Source organism: Coprinopsis cinerea (assembly GCF_000182895.1).
Source record: "Coprinopsis cinerea okayama7#130 chromosome 8 map unlocalized cont3.8, whole genome shotgun sequence".
Classification (NCBI taxonomy): Eukaryota; Fungi; Basidiomycota; class Agaricomycetes; order Agaricales; family Psathyrellaceae; genus Coprinopsis; species Coprinopsis cinerea.
This window is the reverse complement of record NW_003307537.1, coordinates 1966058-1986220: the sequence shown is the minus strand read 5'-3', so window position 1 is coordinate 1986220 and position 20163 is coordinate 1966058. Positions and strand designations below refer to the sequence as shown.

The window sequence follows — 20163 nt, the reverse complement described above, 5'->3', positions numbered from 1 at the left end:
GCGCATCCCCGCACTCGCCATCATCTCTCCGCATCCCGCATCTCCCACATCTCCGCACCTCCATCCCACTCCTGCACATGCGGACTCCCCGCATGTGTCCGCTCTATGGATGTCCGCATCCGCAAGTCCGCAGCCCGCAAGTACCAGCGGACCGACACGGCCCGCAACTGAGGGCCGGTGCGGACCGTGCGGAGAAACCTCGTAACCGCCCTCTAGGCGCCCAGATTCTGCATGTGACCCTCTGTGCTTCTCTACGACTTCATCCTTTGCTTTTCTATTGTTCTTTGGAATTGTCTTACTCATCCCTTTCGCATTCCGCAGTATTCCGCATTTCTTATGACTCAGTTTCTTCTCTTGTCCCAGACTTATCCCAGAGTATATCCAGAGTATCTACAGATATATAAGCTAGCTAGATTTCTGTAGTAGATACTCATCCGGAATCTCGAATCAGACTTATACAGAACTTCCCCTCTGTCCAGTCTTGAGCCTTTCAGGCTTGCTAGAGCTTTCCGCATAACTCCGCATATCCGCACAGTGCTCCTGATTCCGCTCCGCAAGGCTCTCTCCTCTCTCTACTCGTCTTCCGCCGCAAGGCGCGTCTTTCTCTCCCTCTCCTCCCCTCTCCTTTCGGGTTGGACCATATACCACCAGCGTGGGCACAACGCAATACGTTGAGGCCAAGGTCCCTTCGACTCCGCAGACTCCGCAGTTCCGTAGAGTCTAACAGATATCCATATTACACCGCATGCATTCGAGGATGGTGTCATTGAAGTGGTTTACAAGGCCATCTAAACAACGAAGGCAAATCTCCCCGGTTTCTGAATCTATGTAAGTTTCCGGATACATACGTTCGGGTTTAATTTGAAACCGACACTCCTTTTTATCGCCAGGACCTTTCCAATATTTATAGCACGTAGCGTTGTGTTCATGAATCTGACATCGTTTGGTGAGGTAGTGCATATCATGCTGACGATCAACCTTACTTGATTGAAATGGATTTAACGGTCGAGCATAGCAACCTTTATTCGGCGAAGATGAATTATTTAGTGAAGGCAATGGATCAACAGGAACTTCGGACGATATGGTATCATCCAAGTAAGTGGTCATTTCGCGACGGAAATCCTCGCTTCCTAACAACCTGTCTTTTAACGTGTTGGGATCCATAGAGTCTTTGATCCAGACGAGCATATGACAATGTAAAGATCCACGGCCCTGCGCTTCAACACATCCATAATAACCAGCACAACGTCCTAATACACCCAACTCTTGTTCGTGTTTCCCTTTGTCATAATTTAGCAAACAACTAAAGAAAGCCGTCAAATATTTATGAAAAAAAGTGGAAGCTGCATATGGATTTTTAGCAATTAACCATGACTGAGATCTGAAATCAGACACATCGTTATCAGTCATTGCGTCTACATCGAAATCTTCGCCGGCGATTATCCTTACGATTGGATTGAATACGTCGGCGGGATTAAGAGTGATATAAAAAGATGGTAGGCCTTTCTCAATCATCATTGCGCGAATCTCATTCCTCATTTTTACTTTAGATGCGTTCGACCCAGGAACGTGCGATGTAACGACGTTGACTTCTTGAAGTAATCTGGCGATTGCTCGTTCTTCATCGGTGAGAGGGTGAAAGAAATCGCTATTTCCAAGCTTTTCGGTGACGATATGTATCGCTCCGGAACTGATGCCATTCCATTGACAGGCAATTTCTGCAAAGTTTCGTTTTTTTACGCGGACAGAAGTATCTACTAGAATACGACGACGTTGAAGAATGTTAAAAACAGTGAAAAGGTAAGAATTATGCTCTCGAAAGCCTAGTTGGTTAGAAGAAAAATTGTGACGAACATGCCGCTTCATAGATACCGTTGTCGTACGTTTCGGATGCTCAAAACCACCTAAACCCCAAGGAAAGAGTGTCGGGTATAAATTAGGAAATAGGTAAGGATCGTTATATTCGTTCGAAGGCCGTTCCTCATGTGGTAAAGGAACGAACGCACCGTCCCTTTCTTTCATATGCTCCAACGCGGCATTTCTCATCTCTTTTGCCGAGGATTCAGAGCTTAAATCAGGTATAACAGATTTATCGAACAAAACCTGGTTAATACGTGCTATTGATTCGTTAGTGGAGTCGGTGGTATCGTAACGCGATGTAAGTCCCTCTACAGCAGATGTATTTGTATAGTGATGAATGTCAACGGGTAAAATGTAATCTTCGGGAAGTCCATTTAAACGATTATAATCAATGTCAACGTCATTATACAATGGATTGTGAACCTTTAACCAACTTAAAGCGTCACGAACTCGTTGTGGTCTAACGGCCAGAGGTTTAGCTTTCTGCAACAACCATTCTTTGGAAGGTAATGTATTACCAACGAAAACAACGCAAATCGGTTTGGTCATTTCGTCTATAGTAGGGGGTAAAACTCGGGCGGCAGACGAAGGAGATTGAGGATAAATAATAATGTTACCTTTGAGACCCCGTTGAGACGCAGTTCCACTACGGTCATGATCCTCTTCCGACAGTTGAATAACCCAACATTTTGAACGACACTTGGATATCATAGCTTCCTCAACGACAGAAAGATCTTCCAAAACGGATGGACAGGTTCCAATAAAATTGTGATTCGCCATGGCGAGAGGAGGAACCTTACCTTTAGACGAACTAAACTTACATTCCCTACAAAGGCGAATGATGAATCGATTGTGATGATCAACTTGTACGCCGTCGCGATGTAATAATACGTGTGGTTGAGAATGAAAGCCATAAAGTGAACTTTTAGCTTCTTCAGGTATGGAGTATGACGGATCGACGGGTACAGCAGATCCTTTTTGAAACCTTGCTTCAGGTGAAAGGAAACAACTGAAGTCAAGATCGGAAGCCAATACATCGAACATAGTATCAGTCGAATATTGAGATGCACAGGAAGCGCATGTCCGGGTTTGTAAAGCAGCAGTGCTCGTCATTTCCCGAAATTTTTGAATACAGTCGTCTTTGACCGATTGAGGTACCTTAGGCGGCCATGAATTGGAATTACAACGACGAGAAGAAACCTCTAATTCGGACTGCAGTCGTTGAATGTAATCATAAAGTATAGACTGCAGGCGATGAATGGGGTCCCTAGGTTGGTACGCCAAATGCAGTTGATTAAGGAGTTCGCGAAGACCGTCTACTTTCATGTGACTTTTAAAAAGAGAAAGTAAGTTTCGTAGATATATACGAGCTCGAATTTCAGTAGTCTGATCAAGAGACTCACGAGGACTACAACGTTCGTCAACAGTTGAGTTCATTGCTAAACATCCAGGAAATCGAGGTTCACTATCGTTACATGCGCCGCATACAATATGATTGATAAATAAGCGCCGATAGCCATTAACCGAATTATCTGTTTGGTGGAGTTCAATCCCATGAGAACGCAATATTTCCTTCCAATATAGGCCTGAATGTTTCTTAAAGTCTTTGATGACGTGAATAGGATCTAGTGATACAAAAGGCGACAATGAAGATGTCGATCCAAATCTATAACATTCTCGTAGAAAAAGTCCTTGTAGACGACGTCTATAGTTCCTAGTAGAACTTTGCATACGAAATTCTAAACAGGATGCGATGATATGTAGTTTATTAGTATCAATGTCTTCGACTGTACATGAACCCATATATTGAAATAGACGGAAACAAATATCAGATGCATTCCGAAAGCCACTAGCGAATACCTTGCATCCATCTGGTTGAGAAGACTGAAAAGGATTTACGCAATCTCCAGTGAAGATGTGCCTTATATAAGTACTTCTTAATTCGATCGCGCTGGTAGTATCGAAGTTACCTTTAATGCCATGTAGGCGTAGAAGTCCACTTAATCTATCTATATCCGGCTCATAAGGCGAAGCGAAAAGACCGGTTGATTCCTTGCCTCGCAAAGATCGACAACATTGATGGAAACCAATATCATCCGATGTAGTATAACTTCGACATGATACGGAAGACGATGAAGACGAGACGTCATGCATTGCAGGTGTAGTCATTGGCCGTGAAGGCGAAGGATACTGCCATGAAGGCAAAGGAGGTGTTGTTTGCGTTGTGGGCACGGAGGGACTACTATGAAGGGGAAAAACGGCAGGTAATTGCCGATAATCGACATCATCATATTCATCAGAAATAGGCAAATGAATAGGTAAACCTGCCGATGTTATTTGGCGAAAGCAATCCGAACCAAGAACGAAATCATAGTCTAATGAAGAACGCACTCGAGGCTGACAAAGTGTCGTTATAGCGGACGACCCGATGGAATAGGAATATGTAAAAGAAGACGACGAGTGAAGACGAATAGTAGCTGCGAACGCGGGCGTCACCAGAGAACAACCAAGACGAGGACAACATGCCGCAGAGATTTGTTGACCGGCGAAGGATACGGCCATTGAAAACGAACAGATGAAACGACAATGTGGAGATGAAGGGATGATATCATGGTTTCACATCCATGGGTACATATTTCTATAAAAAGACCGGCATTAGCCGAGCACATTTTCGAGTTGATCGGGGAAAGTTTTTTGGAATGGATGAGATGGAGACCCAGTACTAAAGTACCGGGAATTAAGATTGTACACAATAACAATACCTTAACAGGGAGTCTAATGTACCAATATGTCTGTCCAGAAGAAACAAGGTAGTGACCAAATCCAAGTCATTCATCCCAATACGCCTAGACGAGATCCCAAATTCATACCACCACCAGGATGGCACCCACACACCTCAACAACGACTACGAAGAATTCAGTTCGACCTGGCTGACACTAATCACACTGGCACTCACACAATGTCACTGGTTATTCTGGTTATTCCCTTCCTCATCCTCGGCGACCTGTCCTTCGTATTCCTTCAACTGTTCCCAAAGAGGGAGATCAAACATCGCAGGCAACTTCTTGACCAACTCCACCCTCGCTTTCCAGAAGGTACACTTGGCAGCTTTCGAACAAGCGGGGCAAAGCTTGCCAACGTCTGGCTCCGATAGAGCAAAAACCGAGGAGACTGTCGGGCCTTGGCCCCATGTTTCCCGCAGAAGTCCTGCTTGTGCTAGCGCACATCGTTTGGGTTGAGGGCAGGCGTTGCCGGGGATGACACGTTCATTCGACAAGTAATTAAAGACCTCGTCCTTCATTACTTTCCGAAATCTGTCGCGCGCCTTCAGAAGGAGTCTCTGTATCGCCGGTTCGAGTTGTGTCGTCGTCGTCCCGTCTTTGGCTACGGTACCGTCGAAAATCAGAGTCTTTCTCGGGAAAGCTTGGTGCGTCAGAAGCCGTGGTATGAAATGCCGTGAAAACGTACGGTGAGAGCCTCGTCGTCATCTCGCTGCATCAAAGCCTGCAGATAGATAGCAGGGAGCCATCGCTCGAGCCGATACTTGGTGGCCATATTCACCACATCCCACATCGAAGTGTGATTGTCCAATTCCATGCTCTTATCGCGCTCCCCAAATTCCTTCACCGCGTTTTCCTCCTCGAACCCTGGACCGAGGGGATACTCGAGTTTCAGCCGAGAAAGTGCCTCTTCACGAAGAGAAGGCAAGTCATATTTGTGATTGAGGGACAGGATGGAGCGTATCTCCGAGAACCAGAGTTTTACTCCATATTTCACCTCCCTGGACACATATGCAGCGTTCAGTTGACAATACATACACCCTCTACGAAATGGGTACCTGAATCCATCATAAATGAGCGCCAGCACCTGCTCCCACTCCTTCGCCAAATCGTGTTCCAACACGACAACCGGACAGTCTTCCTTTAGCTGGCCATCCGGTTGCGGCATCGAGAACATGTCTCGAAGCACCGGCGAATGTTTCGAGAGGATGCTTTTGTGAACTCTGAATTGGCGGTTTTCGACCTGGAGAATAACGTTTCCGTCATCGTACCAGACTTGTTGGGATCGTTGGATGTTGACGCTGGCAGGTTCACTGGTGGTAGCCGTCAACGCTTCTGCAGTAGTCGATTCGCCCCTTTTCCGTTTTGCACTGCGTGTTTCTTTCGCCATCGTCTTCGTGTTTTCTCGTTCTCCTGGGGGTTCGACGTCGACGTCGCGTCAAAAAGAGTTTATATTGCTGTCACAGCCACACATTGGTGATGAAACAGAGACGGGCTTCCACACATTTAGTTGGAACTTAACAGCAGAATCTCTGGCTTTGTAGGTCAGGCTTTCACAGCAGCACAGCTGCATTTCTATCGCCAAGTTGCTGTTTAAAACTCCGGAGCCAACGAGCGTCGAGGACAGGAAGAGGGAAAGCTGCCCACTGTACATGACTAAGCAACGCGCCTATTTGGTCGGCGACCTGGAGCTCCCTGGAGAAGCTGAAAGCCATGGGCGGATGTCGACCCCAGCAATTCGGGGCATGCGTAGCGGCCAATACCAGTTCAGATCGTAAAGAAAATATACTTTCTGAACGTGATGACCATGAGAGCCTTGCCCGCTCAGGGACCGCGTCGGTAAACTACATCCCTCCCTACCTACCTGAAATTTCGCACACGTCTTTGTTTCCTTTCACCACCATCTCGACGGAAATCTGAGGCACCACCTGGCGTATCCCCTTTCTCGCCAACGTCGGAGTCGACGCGAAATGCATCTGAATCCCGTCGCTGGCGCTTGCATCTGTGTCCATCTGACATCGTGCTTCGGATTCGTGAACCGTTTTCTTTGATGCTTGTGGACTTGATGACCATTTCCCTCGCGTCGCCACCGCGTTCCCGTTCTATTGCTGCTGACTAAGAGGCGCGTCAAAGTCCCCTTGGCTTGGACCATCGTTAATCGTTGCCAACCAGCACCCGCTTGGACTCTAGACGTTTCAACTGTGTCAGGCGCTTTGACGGGTTCTTATTATAAAGGACGCATGTAAAATGACGAACCAGAAGACCTCACACGACCTTCCATCGCACTCCCAAGTTTGCTCGAGTTCTCCGCACGATGTCACCTATCCAACTTCCGCAGAGCCTACCGACAGAGGCAAGTTCAACATCGGTCAACCCTCTTTCTTTGTTGACCAACACTACCATCCTATAGTATCAGATTCCATGCAACCAACTCTACGAACAATCCGACAAGCATCAACCACTTCTCAAATGCGCCGTCCCCGGATGTGCCTACACCGCTCCTTTGAAGAAGTCACTAACCCGACACACGAGAACACCTCACAACTCCTGTCCAGAGGATGGCTGCACCTTCAGCACCACCAGTAAACGTGAGCTAAAACGGCACACGGGGACCCATCGCGGAGCCACAAGATCAGCAGTAAAAAATCCCCCAGGCCACCCATGCCTGCACGAGGGCTGCACATATGTTGGGGACAAGAGGAGTCTCGCCGCCCACCAAAGCGCCATGCACAGTTCCAACCCGACTAAGTACTACTGTGACTTTGAGGGGTGCACTTACTCTGGTCGCTGGAGCCAGAATCTCGAATCGCACAGGCGCACGCACGATTTAGAGAAACCCTTCAAATGTCCTTTTCCGGGGTGCAATTACTCCACGCGATGGAAGCACAATCTCACTACACACAAGTCGAAAAAAGCTCATGCTGATATGCTAAAAGATCGCAGTCCTCAGCCGAGCCCTTCTACTATCAATCCAGTCTCCCAGCCCGGCCACAGTGCAGAGTCTCTCACTCTGGACCACACTACTACTGCTTCAGACAGCTTCACGCCACACTGGACTAGTAATGCGTTCAGCACTTCAAACCAAGGATTATTCCAACAGCCCCTTGACTCACACCCACTCCCCTTGGCTGACCCAGCCACACTCGCCGCTGAATGTCAACGTTTTATCGCCGAGTTCTTCAAAGCTGCCCAACAGCCCAACTCAGACCCTCTCGCCGCTCCGCACGCAATATGAATGGCTTTCAAGTGTCGACCGGCCCTGTTGATAACTCCGATATTGGTCAAGGTTACGACGTGGGCCTTGAACCTGTGCCAGGTCTTCCTTATCCTTACGATGACATGCCTCCAGGCTTTGAGTTACTATACACAGACTCGGACTTCGGAGATACAATCGGTGTCTAGATTTCCAGTAAAGCTCAACTGGTTTCTTGCATTCTCCGTTTAAATTACTACCTTAGTCTTAATGCCCTAGTACTTCTATAGAAACCGGACTAATGTCCAATATATCCCCATTATTAACAACTCTAATTCCCCGGTGGTACAGTCATACCCAAACCTTTCCCTGGGCGCCTCCACGGGCGCTTCCCATCCCAAGTACGTTCCGATTATAACACGGCGGACAAACTGCCGTCCAATTTGATCCAAGTTCGCGCTGTCCACTAGCTTTGGAAGATACCTGTCCACTAGACTGGCACGTGGCTTCCTTTGAGCAAGCAGAGTCTTTTGGCCTTTGTTCCACGGTCAGGGAACTGATTCAACGTCATCGAAACAAAGGCAATCTTTGTGCTCGAGGAGGGCACGCGTCCAGTCATCGCAATTGATTACTACGAAGAGTTGCATTGGGCATGGTAGTGGGGACAGCGATGTGCCGGACCAGTGGACAGCGCGAGGTCCGATCGCGAGTGGACAGTAGCCTATTGTCCGCCGCGTTACCCAAGACCCTCAAAGGACATCCCCTCTAAAACCATACAACCGCAGCTGCGCAGAACAATTCATCATCATTCTATTCACAAAAAAACTGTAAACTAAAATTCAAACTACTTGCAATGTAACTGAGAACTTGAAAAAAAAAGAAATTCTGTGAACAAGCGCTTGAGATATGTATGTATCGACAGCCAGTCCGGAGAGGAGAGGGAGGGGAACGAGCTACAACTAAGCAAATCTTGAGATGAAATTGAATTGAATTGAATGGATGAAGAAACGCGTTGAATGAGATGGAAAATGCTTTGATCGAAAGAGACGAGATGGATTGGATGAAGGAAGACAGGAAATGTATGAATGGAAGAAGAATAAGAAGTGACGAGAACAGGAAGAAATCAATGAGGACAGAACACGAGTACGCATAGCTTTCAGTCAAGATACTACACACACCACCGTGACTCAATAATAAATACACTCTACGACCGCCTCGTAGAAGGAACACCAGACTCCGCAGACGGCTTATCCTTAAACGACAACAGTTCATAAAGGGAAGCAATTTGGTCGCCCTATACCAAAAGAAAAAACAAAGTCAGTTCCCAATTCTCCTCAGAACAACAACGACGGCAACGGCGGGAAAAAACGCACCTTTTGCTCCAAAATATCAACCACCTCTCTCAAATGCTTCGCAAGCAAATTCCGCCTGGGAACATCGCTCACAGCATCCATCTCTTTATACTGGTCCGCCAACTCCACATAGACACTACGCAGACAAACCTTATCAGTACACCGGAACCATAACCAATGAACGAAGAAAAATGCACACCTCTTATAATGCGTAAAATCATCCTCCAGATCACGCACAACACGCATGACAACAGTCTGAGGGGGCAGCCCAGCCTTACGTCCTGCATTCCGATAGGCATTCGGGTCAGTCGACACACCCGCCCTTGCGCGTCCCCCATGCGCATCATCCGAACCCTCCGCAAAGCCTTCATCATCTTCATCCTCCTCATCCTCATCCACATGCTCACCGTCCTGAGCACCGCCTCGAGCCCAACCACCCCGCCGCTGATTAGGCAAATAGCTCGGCGACCGCCTGGGGTCATCCCGATGCTGCCTCCTCCTGTAACACACATTGCACGTCTTCGGATTATGTTCCGGCGCTGAAAAGAACAATCGCTCCAACCTCTCACCCCGAATCTGAGGGAAAGGCGTCTCCAAAACCTCTGGCGGGGCTGCAGCGGGTTGCGTTGCACGTTTAGAAGACGAGACGCGTCGTGATTGACTTTTAGATAGAGGATTCGCGTTGGCGTTAGTGTTGGCGGGGGCTGGGTTGGAAGGAGCTGGGACAGGAGGGAGAGGTTCGATGCGGGAAGGAGGGGTAGAAGGAATAACAGGCGCACGAGCAGCGCCACTCTGCTGTCTCGAACCCAAGCGCTGCTGCTGCTGCTGACTAGGCCTTCGCACAGGCATGGGCGAAGGACTTCTCGACCTATACGACCCGTTAAACGACGACTGCGCGTCCTCCCCATCCTCCTTCTCAGATTCCACATCAACCGCAAACGAAGGCTCGATGGTCAACCGACTCATATTGGCCCCGGAGTTGTTCGACCGTCGTTCCTCCACTTCAGCAGTAATCTCATCGAGCTCGCGCTGGTCAACGAATTGGACACGGTGAGGTGTAGAGGTCGAAGCTCCAAAGCGGGAGGAACCAAGAGTGGCAAAGTCAGTGCGCATGGTACGATCAGCGATTCGCGAACGTTCACGGGACGAGTCGAATCCTTCAAGGTCTTCTTCCTCTTCCTCCTCTTCCGGTGGCTTCGCCCCGTCGTCGCGATCACTCTCCCCATTGTCCTCCTCTTGCTCCTCCTCTTCCTCCAAATCTCTAGACATCCCAACATCAGCCTGGTCGTGCTGGATCGACGCCTCCCGCTGAGCTCTCCTCTCCTTCAACCCCTCCTCCACCACCCCTCTCAACACTTCAATTTCCCCAGCTAACCGCTCGACCTCCTCATTGAGCCGCACAATTTCGTTGCCCTTTTCGCGGAGGGTCTGAGAGTCAGCGTTGCGCAGGTCACGGAGTTCACACAACAGTTCCTGCTGGGACGACAGTTCAGAAGTAAGCCGCGTCAAATGAGTGCGGAGCGAGTTGATCAAAGCCTCAAGAGCTACGAAAGAACGATGCACAAGGACGTTAGAACACGGTACCACAAACAACCAAGCGGGCACTGACCTTTCTTCTCCTCAACAGCCTCCTTATACCTCTTCGTCACTTCCTCTTCATCTTCCTCACTCCTCGCTTTAGCCTTCCCCTTGACCCTCCCAACAGCCTCCAAAAGATCTTTATGCTGCTGCACCATAACCTCCTCCCTCTCCAACAACCTCGTCCGTTCACGCGCCACATCCCGCTTGCACTCGTCCAGCTCCATCTCCAGCTCGTGCACACGCCGGCGGGATATCGTATTCTCTTCATTGAGTTGCTGAAGTTTTGATTGCACACTATTGAGGGTCTGCAAGAGCCGGACCTCGGATTCGCGAGGAGCGCCGCTCACATAGGGGTAGTACTCTTTGCCCAACCTCGCCGGAGACTCGACAGCCATCGTCAAGCCAGTCACATCAGGCAAGACAATTCGGCTCTTGGAATGCTCCCTGGAAAAGCCGCGTCGGGTAGCGTTACTCCTGACACTCTGGTTGCCCACATCCTTGGGGCGGGGAGATTCGTGGGAGGAGGGTTTACGTTGCTGCTGCTGTGGCGGCGGCCTGTTAGCCTCTTCCTCTATATCCTTCGCGATCCCGCGTGCCATCCGAGTAAACTTGGAACTTGCTGTAGAAGGCGTTGGGGGTTGCAGGCGGACCTCAGGCTGAGCAACGGGCGTTTTGTTCGAAGCCCCGCTAAAGAGTCGTCTCGATGGTCGGGGAGTGGCCATGCTGTCTTTTGCAGGTGTGGTATTGTTCGTTCCCGCGGTGGTCCGTCTCCTTGGCATAGGCGAGCCTGAAGAATGTTGTGAGTGGTTGGGCTGAGCTGGGGACATGGACGTCCTTGCGAGGACGTTTCGTGGGCGTTTAGGCGAAAAGGCAACGTTGCGGAGGTGGTCTGTGAGTCTTGAGCGGGATGGTGAACCACCAGACTCCGAGTCCGAGCTGGATGACGAAGCATTTGACAGCGGTGGAGTCGGATGGACAGAACGAGAAATGGACATTTGAGGCGCGTAGCCAGACTGAAGTATCCTGTCCAGCTCAGCGGTGCTATCAACCACGAGTGGCTCAAAGGTAGTGCTGTTGATATTCTTTGTTGTCCCAATCGAATGTCAGCAACAGTCCACGAGGCATTCATGTTAAAATAAAACATACATTTTTAGACTTGGACCCTTCGTCGAACATGCTCAATTTGCCAACGCCAGCCATGATTTGGTTGAGTGGTCTGTCAGGGTCGTACTCCGCGCCGCTGAGGCTGATGTCTCTTCGCGCGCCCCGCCCACCGAGTCCAGCGGTAATAGTGAGGGCACTAGCATGATGATGCATAGTCGACATCGTCTCCTGGCCATACGGATTAATCCCCTCGTCATCATCGCCCGTCCTATACGACCACCCATGCATCTGGCTATCCGCCTCTACAAACTCTCCCGACCTATGCGCGAACGAGGGAAAATCCGGGTAAGGTATCGCTCCAGAATCATGCCTCGGGTACTCTATCGAACTATTGTTGTTGGTAAACGGTGAGTCCTCGTCGTCGCTGGCCACAGGTAGAGGCGCCGAAATCCCAGATTTGAGTTTCTGCTCGAGCTGGCGGCGGTGCTGCTCCAGCTCATCGTGGTGGATGCTGATGTCGAACGCAGAGCCTTTGCCGTGCCTTCTCATCGTCGATTCTCTGTCTTGTCTCTGCCGTCCTTTAAATTACGCGGTGGAAAAAATGACGGTGTCGCTGGGGAAGTTGTGGGTGGCAGAACGGAAGAGAGGAACGACGGCGACGACGACAAGAAACTGGCAAAAGCCAAGCAAGTCAACAACAACCACACCGCGTCAAGGTCACGTGTACCGTGTCGGACTGTAACCCTAGTCTCGGGTTAGGGCTTGCATCAATCAGTCCTTGAAACCCAAAATTTCGAAAACGCAAGGTTGGTTAGTCCAATACGATGGACGACAGACCTCACAAACCACACAGAGCCTCTCAGTCAGGCAACAAGGCTGAGAAGAAGAACAAGGCAAAGGGAAAGGAGAAACAACATGGGTTCAATGAAAAGGTATATCTTATTTCTTACGCCCCGAGTTCGCTAATAGATCGTATAGGCCTTTGCACCAAAATCAGGTCGGAGAGCAGACAGACAAGGTCGTCGTACAGCCGAGAAGGACCAAACCAGGCTACACGTTCCCCTAGTGAACAGAACACCAGATGAGGACCCTCCACCCGTCATTGTCGCCATCGTCGGTCCACCAGGAGTCGGCAAAACAACCCTGCTCAAGAGTCTAGTCCGGCGGTACACCAAACAGACTCTGACTGAAGCAAAGGGACCCATCACCGTCGTCTCCGGCAAAAAGAGGCGACTTACCTTTATCGAATGCAACAACGACCTCAACAGCATGATCGACATTGGCAAAATCGCAGACCTCGTGCTCCTCATGATAGACGGTTCATTCGGTTTCGAAATGGTAGCGTTTCTCCACCCCAAACCATATCCTCATTCTCAGATGTTCATATAATTCCAGGAAACCTTCGAATTCCTCAACATCCTCCAAAGCCACGGCTTCCCAAAAGTAATCGGCATCCTCACCCACCTCGACCTAATCAAAAAAGCCGCCACACTCAAATCCACAAAAAAAGAACTCAAAAAACGGTTCTGGACAGAAATCTACCAAGGCGCTAAACTCTTCTACCTCTCAGGCGTCATCAATGGCCGATACCCAGATACAGAAATCATGAACCTCTCCCGTTTTATCTCTGTGATGAAATTCCGGCCTCTCGTTTTCAGAAACTCCCATCCGTATATGCTGGCTGACCGCTTGGAGGATCTGACACCCCGAGAACAAGTCCGGACGAGTAAAGGCAAATGCGATAGGACGGTTACGGTGTACGGATACCTCCGCGGGACGAACCTGCGCATGGGGAGTAAAGTCCACATCCCTGGTGTCGGCGATCTGGAGATGAAGAACGTGACGGTGTTGGGAGACCCTTGTCCTCTCCCAACAGAGGAGAGTGAAAAGAGGAGAAAGCTGAGCGAGAAGAAGAAGCTGTTGATCCATGCACCTATGAGCGACGTGGGTGGGGTCATGTACGACAAAGATGCAGTATGGATCAACGTCCCCGGTAGTTTCACGAGGGGGAATGCGGATGGTGAGTCTCATCCAACTCTACCACTAATATTCCACTCACCTGGGTATCGGTTACAGTACCCCAAGGCGAAGGAGAGCAAATGGTAATGGACCTCCAAGACGTAAACGCAACACTCGAAGACGCAGTTGCACGTAGCCAAATCAAACTCTTCAGCACCTCCTCCGCACCTCTCAGCGTCGATCCCTCCCACTCCGCCTCTCAAGCCGCCTCTGACGATGAGGTCCCCTCCGACGAAGAATTCGACAGCGATGCAGAAGATGAAGAAGAGTTCGATGATTCCGGTCTCAGCGACGACGAAGACGAAGACGCAATGGACGAGGACCTCGACATCTCCCAAGACCCACGCAACACAGGCCGAACGACACGCAGGACATCCGCGCGTGGCCTGCCCAGCTCAAGCAAACAACGCTCACACGTTGACTACGCAGACAGCGACTCTGACCTCGGCCTCGATGACGACGAGGACAATGATGTAGGTAGAGTCAAGGTCCCAGGCGAAGCCAAGGACCACGACATCCCCAGCGACGAGGACGTCGAGATGTCCGAGGACGAAGGCGACGAAGAGGAAGACGAGGATGATGTCCCCAAGTGGAAACGCAACCTTGCCGAAAAAGCTCAACAACTCGCCTCCTCATCACGCAAAGCCCGTCGGAAAGACTGGACAAAGCTGATCTACACCACGACCCTGACACCAGAGGAGATCATTGCCGGGGAGGAACCCCAGGAGGAAGAGGAGCCTGACATCGAAGATGACGACGAGGACGATTTCTTCAAGGTCAAGAGTCGGCCTAAAGAGGTGGATGATATCGCGGATAGGACGAAACTGGGTATCGACCCCGAAGAGTTGAAGAAATGGGAGGACGAGGAGATGTTGGACTCGTTACGGAAAATGTTCATCACCGGATCCGACGAGGCAGAGGGCGAACAAGGTGAAGACGGCAGCAACGCCGAAGACGAGGACGAGGACGACGACTCCGAAGGTGACTCTTCCGACGGCGACTCGGAAGGCTCAGACACCGAGGGCACCCCCAAACGCAAAAAGAAACTCAGCCCAGAAGAAGCCCGCGCAGCCTCCCTCGCCGCCAAAAAAGAAGCCCTCAAACGCAAATTCGACGAACAATACGACGACCCCGAATCCGCCAAACTCGATTTCTACGACGAAAAGAAAGAGGAAATCGCCCGACAACTCGCGCTCAACAAGGCCGAATTCGAAGGGATCGACCCAGAAGCTCGCGTCCTCGTCGAGGGGTACCGTCCCGGCTCCTACGTGCGCATCGAACTAAAAGACGTCCCCGCCGAAATGGTGGAAAACTTTGACCCAACATACCCAATCGTCGTCGGGGGTCTGCTCCCCGCCGAAGAGCGCTTCGGGTACGTCCAAGTCCGAATCAAACGCCACAGGTGGTACGCCCGCACACTCAAGAACAACGACCCCCTCATCTTCTCCCTGGGCTGGCGGCGCTTCCAAACGATCCCCATCTACTCCTTGGACGACCACTCCATCCGCATGCGCATGCTCAAATACACACCCGAGCACATGCACTGCTACGCCACCTTCTACGGGCCCGTCACACTCCCCAACACCGGTTTCTGCGCTTTCAACTCTTTGTCTGAGGGGACAGCTGGGTTCAGAGTCTCCGCTACGGGCGTCGTTCTGGACATCGACCGCTCAGTCAAGATCGTGAAGAAACTCAAGTTGACGGGCGTGCCGTATAAGATATTTAAGAATACGGCGTTTGTGAAGGATATGTTCTCGAGTGCGTTGGAGGTGGCCAAGTTTGAGGGGGCGAATATCAAGACTGTGTCTGGGATCCGGGGACAGGTTAAGAAAGCCCTGCCAAAACCTGATGGAGCATTCCGAGCAACATTCGAGGACAAAGTCTTGAAGAGCGGTAAGCACCCTTTTCTCCCCTCCTCCTTCCTAATTTATTTAACCTCCCTCCAGACATCATATTCCTACGCGCATGGTACTCCGTCCAACCCCGGAAATTCTACAACCCCGTCACCTCCCTCCTCCTCTCCGATAAGACCAGCTGGAAAGGCATGCGCCTAACCGGGCAAGTACGACGCGAACAAGGCCTCAAAACACCGCTCAACATGAACTCGACCTACAAAAAGATCGAGCGCCCCGAACGGCGGTTCAACCCACTCGTAATTCCCAAGAAACTCCAAGCGGCCCTGCCCTACGCCTCGAAGCCTAAACTCATGAAACCGCAGTCCAACCAAACGTATATGCAGAAGCGGGCAGTGGTGATGGAGCCCGAGGAGAAGAAGGCCGTTGCGCTCCTGCAGCAGATCCGGGCGCTGAGGAAGGACCAGGTGGCGAGGCGGAGGGAGAAGAAGGAGGAGAAGAAGGAGGAGAAGAGGAGGAAGGAGAGGAAGGAGGAGGAGAGGAAGGCTGAGAAGGAGAAGGAGAGGAAGAAGGAGGTTATGAGGATTATTGGGCAGAAGAGTCGGAGAGAGGAGGCTGGGGATGATGGGAGGCGGAGCAAGAGGCGAAAGTCGTAGACTTGACTTTTACTCTTTTCCTTCTTTCCTCTGTATTGTACTTGTCATTATGTATTATCAGTAGAAATTAACCGATGTTCTGATGGTTCTAGTGTTCTTTGAATTGGTCACGCCACCACTCGCAGATTCATATATAACACACTTGTTTCTTCCTCCCACGACCATTCTCCTCCCTGCCACCATGTCCTCCAAAGCCCTGGCACCCCCCTTCTCGCGTCTCCCACCCGAAATCATAACACTCATCGCCCAACAAGTAAAAGAATCCATCCGCTTCGAACCCGCACCGTTCGACTTTCGATGGACGCTCCCCAAACCCTGGGTATCCACAATTCACAACTGCTGCCTCGTCTCCAAACTCTTCTACACCCACTTCCGCCCACACCTCTACGCCTCCATCTGCGCCGAAACCGTCGAGCACAACGGGCACATCCGCTCCGGCGCCTACTTTCTCCAAAAACTCTACGAACTCCTCCAAAGGGAGCCACACATCGGAGCATGGATCAAAGAATTCAGGGTGAACATCGTGGATCACACGAATATACTCTTCCTCTCTAGTGGAACCGCTCGGGAACGCGAGCAGAGACAGGCGGCGCAGCACGCCAAATGGGCAGCACAGGACAAAATCCTCGCAGACGTCCTGGACAAGATGCCTAAACTCGGGTTATTCCACTTTTTATGTTGCACAGGGGCCTTCCGAGATCAATTGGTGCGACTTTAGTGAACCCCTCAAAGCATCCTTCCACCGTCTATTCAGTTCACGAAGCCTAACACACGTTGATATCCGCTCCGTTATCTTCCCCCCATCCTTAATCTTCTCAGCGCCCTCTTTGGTCGAGGCGAATCTGTGGTACAGAGCAGAGTGCTCGTATCGCTGGAAGAAAATGTTGCAGAAGATGGAGACGGAGGGTGGGGCGAAGCAGCCAGATCTGGAGCTTTTACCGAGCTTGAAGAGTTTTGCGTCTGACGACCCGTATACGCTAGTCCCAGATACCTGTATCACGCGGTGGCCTGGCGCCTTTAAGACCCTGCGCTACCTCAGACTCTACAGCTCAGTCGACTCCCTAAAAGCCATCCAAAAGTTCATCGACTCATCCGGCGAAACACTGAAGGAGGTCCAACTCGTAATGGGCGTAAACAAATACATAAGTACGTTCTTCCCATCCCAACACCCAAGTGTTCCTCGACGCGACTAACCAACTCCCAAAAAGCACACATGAAAACCCTCGACTTGACACCTCTCAAAACGCTCAAACACCTCAACCTCTCCTACCACGGTATACCCGTCCAAATCCCCGAAACATTCACGACCTCCATCTCCTCAACCCTCGGCTCCCTCCACGAAACAGCATCCTGCTTCAAATCCTTCGACCTCGCCATGACCTGGCTGTGCTGGGAAGACTTCGGCGCTCCCCCGCCCAACCCGCCTCCCCTAAACCTCGCACCCCTCTTCCGGCACATCGACGACCGACTCGCGTTCCTCGCGGACAAGGAAAGGTTCCCCGGGATGAAGCCCGTGGAGATGAAGCTCGGGTGCGTGTGCCATAGGTCAGAGTGTAGAGTGCATCGGGGACTTTTGAACATGTACTCTGAGGTCGAGAGGTGCTTGCCGCAGCTGACGGAGAAGGGACTCGTCAAGCTGAACGTGTTGGGGAGGAAGTAAGCGGTACTTTCAGGTATGATGGTATATTCCGCACAATGCGCTCACATTTTGTCCAGGTAGAGGTGCAATGGGAGTGTTGAATTACGAGATAAAAAGGCCACTAGTTCATGAGCGAGAACACCGTGTACGATAGATCATATATCATAGGTAGTCGAACAAACGGACTGGAAACGTTATGGGTGAATAACAGTACGAGCGATATGGCCGGACAATGGCTACATAACCTTGGCACGAGCGGGTGGTTCAAACAGGAGTACATCGCAGCAGGACTGAGAATGTACACCCGATGGATACCTAGAAACATTTGAAACTAAACATAGACTGTAGGTGCAGGTGCTGATATATGTGCATAAGATGTGTCCAGTCACGGTGCCGTGCGTTCTCTCGGAATGGGAGGAATCCTACAAATGACACAACGCATCGTCTTGTACCAGTGCGAGGCTGTATTGGCGATGCGCTCGTAAAACCACTCATGACGAGGGAGCCCACCAAGCACGTCAGGCCTACGCCGTAGCGTACTGTTGCCAACCTTTGACACGATGTCGTTAAAGAGAGAGAATGCCTCCTTCATCGTGACCCTTTCGTTCGGGTTCTCCTTAATCATCGCGTCTATTAACGGTCGAAGAAACTCAAGGCGTTTTGTGCTGGGCATCTTCTCGCAATGGCGATAGCTGAGGAAACCTTCCTTCGGGTAGCCCTGGTGAACGGGGATGGATCAGGGATTTGAGAAACAATGATTAAGGAAAGAAAGCAACCCCTACATCCAAAAAGTCCATACGAATCATATTTCCTACGACATACACATCGATCGGAAATGGATCGCACGGCTTCCATAGATTGTTATATTCAGGAAGGCTGGTGTCGCTGGCCGGTTTTGGCAGAGTCGACGGCGGCATCTCCTCGGGTTTGAACTGGGCAGAGTACCCAAAGTCAATGATATAATACCTTGGCCTACGCTCGGTGCGCGTGTACTTGTGAGTAACTTCTGACCTGTAGTCGCGCGTCTTTTCGGGGCAGACAAAATGCCATGAACTGTGGCCCATGGCATGAGGGTCCATCATGATGTTGTCCCTTCGGACATCTCTGAATATTGGAGGAGTTAGTGGGCGCTTTCTCGCAAGGAGTACTGACACGGACCGATGTGCAACACGATGTTCGTGGAGGAACACGAATCCCTGGAGAAAACGGAGGTCAGGACAAGGGTGTCTAATCATTGTGTCTGCGTCTGTGTACCTCTAGAATCTGCCCGATGTAGTCGACCACCTCACCAATGGTTTCGAAAGGAGGGTCGTCGTAATCCCGTAAGATCGGTAGGACAGCAATGTCGTGCTCGGGGTCGTCAGGAGGGTTCAAGACCGCCAGAACAGGAACACAATGGTTCTCTGGGTTGGAAGCAAGTGGTTTTTCTGAGAAATACCTGAGGATAGACACTTCTTCTGGATATTGAGACTTTTCGATTCGTTTTAAAACGACGTGCTTGCCGTCGGCGATTCGGGTAGCATCGTTGAGGTGGCTGCGCTTGAAGTGAAACGTTTTAGCCGTAAACTACACTGAAATGAAAGAGCAGGGAACGTACATTGAACATTTCCGAATCCTCGCTGAGCCCCGGCTTCAAGGTGGGGTCTGTTTTCCAAGAGGGAATCCACCCTGGTTTATAGCGGGCTCGAAGTTCAAACCCCTGCTCCTTGAACCATTCATAATGATCTCTCCAATAGACCTCGGATCGACCAAGTTCGTCGAAAACACCCATGACTCGGGTGTCCGTCAACAGTGTGTTCAAAGTGAGATGCGCACACTTGCGTGGAATTGTGGGTACCATCTGCGGCCTCGAGGTGGCCACGTGGGAAGGGGATATAGTGACCTGCAACAACTAAGTAATTCTAGTACTAAACGGACATTGCATGAACGGACTCCGGAGGTTTGGGCTAAAAATCCAATTCTTCATTGGAAAGCTGATCCTTTGAGACGATGCTAATGCCCGTGCGCCGTGAACCTGACCTCAAGGGTTGGTTCCACCTTGCTAAAATACTTAATGCTACTGCCTCGAGGCACCCAGAAAAAGCTAATCATGACCTTCAATCTGCGCTCAGCTAGCGAACGCTGA

General features: G+C 50.5%; 7 protein-coding genes across 7 annotated transcripts; 3 read left to right on the top strand and 4 right to left on the bottom strand.

The window, feature by feature from the left end:
- Nucleotides 1-1357: 1357 nt before the first annotated feature.
- On the bottom strand, nt 1358-2516 carry CC1G_05071 (hypothetical protein; the record flags this gene model as incomplete). The annotated part of the gene is made up of 4 exons (XM_001836026.2): nt 1358-1381; nt 1450-1757; nt 2007-2103; nt 2478-2516. 4 exons carry the CDS (start codon nt 2514-2516, stop codon nt 1358-1360), a joined length of 468 nt encoding a protein of 155 aa, XP_001836078.2.
- A 2307-nt stretch (nt 2517-4823) lies between these two features.
- On the bottom strand, nt 4824-6031 carry CC1G_05070 (hypothetical protein; the record flags this gene model as incomplete). Its single annotated transcript, XM_001836025.1, has 3 exons — nt 4824-5270; nt 5330-5642; nt 5700-6031. The coding sequence occupies 3 exons, from the start codon at nt 6029-6031 to the stop codon at nt 4824-4826; spliced, it is 1092 nt and encodes a 363-aa protein (XP_001836077.1).
- A 1841-nt stretch (nt 6032-7872) lies between these two features.
- Nucleotides 7873-8554, top strand: CC1G_05069 (hypothetical protein; the record flags this gene model as incomplete). Its single annotated transcript, XM_001836024.2, has 3 exons — nt 7873-7935; nt 8186-8235; nt 8494-8554. 3 exons carry the CDS (start codon nt 7873-7875, stop codon nt 8552-8554), a joined length of 174 nt encoding a protein of 57 aa, XP_001836076.2.
- Nucleotides 8555-9038: 484 nt separating this feature from the next.
- On the bottom strand, nt 9039-12420 carry CC1G_05068 (hypothetical protein; the record flags this gene model as incomplete). Its single annotated transcript, XM_001836023.2, has 5 exons — nt 9039-9128; nt 9208-9322; nt 9386-10730; nt 10796-11849; nt 11914-12420. 5 exons carry the CDS (start codon nt 12418-12420, stop codon nt 9039-9041), a joined length of 3111 nt encoding a protein of 1036 aa, XP_001836075.2.
- Nucleotides 12421-12695: 275 nt separating this feature from the next.
- CC1G_15058 (GTP binding protein) lies at nt 12696-16399 on the top strand (the record flags this gene model as incomplete). Its single annotated transcript, XM_002910678.1, has 5 exons — nt 12696-12803; nt 12850-13209; nt 13267-13891; nt 13948-15783; nt 15837-16399. 5 exons carry the CDS (start codon nt 12696-12698, stop codon nt 16397-16399), a joined length of 3492 nt encoding a protein of 1163 aa, XP_002910724.1.
- Nucleotides 16400-16580: 181 nt separating this feature from the next.
- Nucleotides 16581-18059, top strand: CC1G_05065 (hypothetical protein; the record flags this gene model as incomplete). The annotated part of the gene is made up of 3 exons (XM_001836020.2): nt 16581-17059; nt 17118-17545; nt 17608-18059. The coding sequence occupies 3 exons, from the start codon at nt 16581-16583 to the stop codon at nt 18057-18059; spliced, it is 1359 nt and encodes a 452-aa protein (XP_001836072.2).
- Nucleotides 18060-18796: 737 nt separating this feature from the next.
- Nucleotides 18797-19822, bottom strand: CC1G_05064 (other/AgaK1 protein kinase; the record flags this gene model as incomplete). Its single annotated transcript, XM_001836019.2, has 4 exons — nt 19636-19822; nt 19293-19577; nt 19197-19234; nt 18797-19142 (listed from the first exon to the last, which is right to left on the bottom strand). The coding sequence occupies exons 1-4, from the start codon at nt 19807-19809 to the stop codon at nt 18797-18799; spliced, it is 843 nt and encodes a 280-aa protein (XP_001836071.2). The 5' UTR covers nt 19810-19822.
- Nucleotides 19823-20163: the final 341 nt, after the last annotated feature.